Here is a 2,955-nt window from a genome sequence, read left to right as displayed (position 1 = left end):
GTATATATCAGTATTCTCTCTGTGAGGTTGATACTACTTAAGGGAGCCAGGGTAGTACCTGCCTTTTAGAGCATTTCTGAATCTATTTACAGATTAATCAAATACAGCAGCAGTCATGCTGGTAGACCCTCCGCAAGCTATACCCGCAAAGCCCACACATATACACAGGGACAAGATACGACCCACTACTCACGGTACAATAGGAAAAACTAGCACCACACGTACCACCCTCTGCTACAAGAACTAGTACACAGTCACGCGACCGCCAATGCCTACCCACCTTGTGCCTACGGCATCTCCGCTGCCGCCTTGTGTCCCAACGCCTTCGGTCAGTGACGTGGCCTGTGGGGGGTGTTGCGGTCTCTTTTTCTTTTTGTACTTCAGATTCGTTCTGCGGAGTTTCGATGTCATTCCAAACCTACACAATGTGGTACAGACGACCCATGAGAAACATCAACCATACAATACCACAGAAACGGTTTAATATCAGAAGCAAACGTGCATTGAATGATGGGGTCGAATGAAAGATAGAAGTATGACTATAAATACATATCAAATGAAAGACACATGACAAACCTGCGTAAGGTACTGTCCTAAACGAGCGATAGCCAGTTAAATCACGCTTACCTGCTCGTGACGCTCACACCAAACGTTATACAGATATATTTATCACATGCATTCGGTTATATTGTCCCATGCACTCAGTTATATTGTCCCATGATTCAGTTATATTGTCCCATGCACTGCTCACAGCTACTGGCACATCAGTGCAGTTGTACGTGACAGCCTCGTGACACCCACGTGGCACACAGAACAGCCTCAGAGGTGGTTGGTACACCTCTACGCGCTCAGCTCAACACACATCCGTATCCAACATGAGGCTACTTCGCGTGAATATGTGTATAGCACCACATAGATGGCGCACACACGTGAAGACAGCTGAGTACACACGTAGGGTCCATGGGAGTACGGTGCACAAGCATGCACACAGAACCGTGTCGTATGGATAGGTACCGTATGCAGAGAAGCCCTTAGTGTACCTACACAGTCCGGTACCCCAACCACCTGTACACTGGTCATACGTGCATCACAACAGCATATGCACACTAGTATCAACAACAAAAACAAGAACAAGGACAAGAATACACAGCTACTAGACACACACATAACCACACCACACTTATACAACCCATACCACACCTGCATATGCACACTTGTATTAAAAACAAGAACAAGAACAAGAAAGCACAGCAACCAGACACACACCCTAATCACCTCACAGCATGCACACCATCTGACACCCTTACCCGCTCCTATCACTGGCTGTTGTGGTGGCTGTCGCAGAGGGACGTACATTGAGATCGTCCTCAGACAGCGACTGCACTGCACTGGGCTGTCGCTGTGTGAAATGAGTGCTGCGCATGCCCAGCGCCGCACTGGCCGGGGTGTGAGTGGTAGGCCCCGTGGACGGTGTTGCAGCGGTGTGTTTTCTACTATCAGAGTCCACGCCCACAATCCTGAGGCCGAGGGTCGGAGGTTCGCTGTACCCGTTGCGCTCGTTGAATTTCGCGCGTTGGCTCACGATACGCTCACGCAGGGACACGCAGTACGCGTGGATGACCCTAAAATACACAGGACAGGACAGGGCAAAGGGGCCGACGCACGAAGGGTTATTAGTACAGGGCACATTGTAAGCATAGCCAACATACACAGTACGTGTGGATGACCCTGAGATACACAGGACAGGGCAGTGCACATTGTAAGTATAGCCAACACACGTAGTACGCGTGCATGGTCCTGAGACAAATAGGACAGGACAGAGCAAAGGGACCGGCACACGAGGAGTTAATAGTACAGGGCACATTGTAAGCATAGCCAACACGCGCAGTTCGTGTGCATGGCCCTGAGGCACACAGGACAGGGCAGGGCAAAGGGACCGGCACACGAGGGGTTACTAGTACAGGGCACATTGTGAGTATAGTCAACACGCGCAGTACGCGTGAATGACCCTGAGACACAGAGGACAGGACAGAGCAAAGGGACCGACACACGAGGGGTTTTTAGTACAGGGCACGTTGTAAGCATAGCCAACACACGCAGTACGTGTGGATGACCCTGAGACAAATAGGACAGGACAGGGCAAAAGGACCGGCACAAACGAGGTTATCACCACATGGTGTAGCGTGTTTGGGCGGCACAGAACTGTGGAGCAAGGTGCGCGTAGCACAAAAATGTATCACGTAACAGCCCACACGGACACCACAAAACGTATCAAGTGTGTCCGTAGCCACATTGTCTAAGCAACCCGCCTGTCACTCCCGGCTGTGTGCGCTCATCCTCATTCTACAGTAGGCACGGTACAAGCGGAAGTTCGGAACTACTTACTCTGGCTGGTTGTCGTCCTGGATGACGGTCTCCAGGTCCAACACTACCAACAGTGCAAAGTGAATGTAGCGCGCACTCTGGTACATCAGAAACCGCTCCACCGGATCACCGACTGTGTGACGTTGCATGGCCATACGACACAGCTGAACAGACAGATAAGCAGACTTGACATTTAGCAGTGAAGGTGTATTTGAGGGGGAAGTCATCGGAGAAGGACGCATCACACAGCTGAACAGACAGATGGGAGAACGCGGTATTTAGCAGTGAAGGTGTTTTTGAGGGGGAAGACATCGGAGAAGGACGCATCACACAGCTGAACAGACCGATGGGAGAACGGAATATTTAGCAGTGAAGGTGTATCTGATGGGGATGTCAATGGACGAAGGGTTTGCAACAGAGGTAGTTGGTCATACGTGGTTAGAAACATCAGTTACAATAGGTGTGTCAATGGAGGGATCTCCGAGTGTGGCTGTGCGACAAACCGAATGCGATACATGAGACGTACATTCAGACAGACCGGAAACACAGGCGATTAATACCAACGTGAGCAAGTACGCAATATGACTGCTA

At 50.4% G+C, this 2,955-nt stretch overlaps 1 protein-coding gene across 1 annotated transcript; it reads right to left on the bottom strand.

The window, feature by feature from the left end:
- Nucleotides 1–243: 243 nt before the first annotated feature.
- On the bottom strand, nucleotides 244–2,513 carry SARC_13874 (hypothetical protein; the record flags this gene model as incomplete). The annotated part of the gene is made up of 3 exons (XM_014291995.1): nucleotides 244–418; nucleotides 1,308–1,622; nucleotides 2,386–2,513. 3 exons carry the CDS (start codon nucleotides 2,511–2,513, stop codon nucleotides 244–246), a joined length of 618 nt encoding a protein of 205 aa, XP_014147470.1.
- Between the last annotated feature and the right edge of the window lie 442 nt (nucleotides 2,514–2,955).

The sequence above is a fragment of the Sphaeroforma arctica genome (genome assembly GCF_001186125.1).
Source record: "Sphaeroforma arctica JP610 unplaced genomic scaffold supercont1.3855, whole genome shotgun sequence".
Taxonomy (NCBI): Eukaryota; class Ichthyosporea; order Ichthyophonida; genus Sphaeroforma; species Sphaeroforma arctica.
Note: the sequence above shows the minus strand (reverse complement) of the source record. Positions and strands in the feature narration are given on the sequence as shown.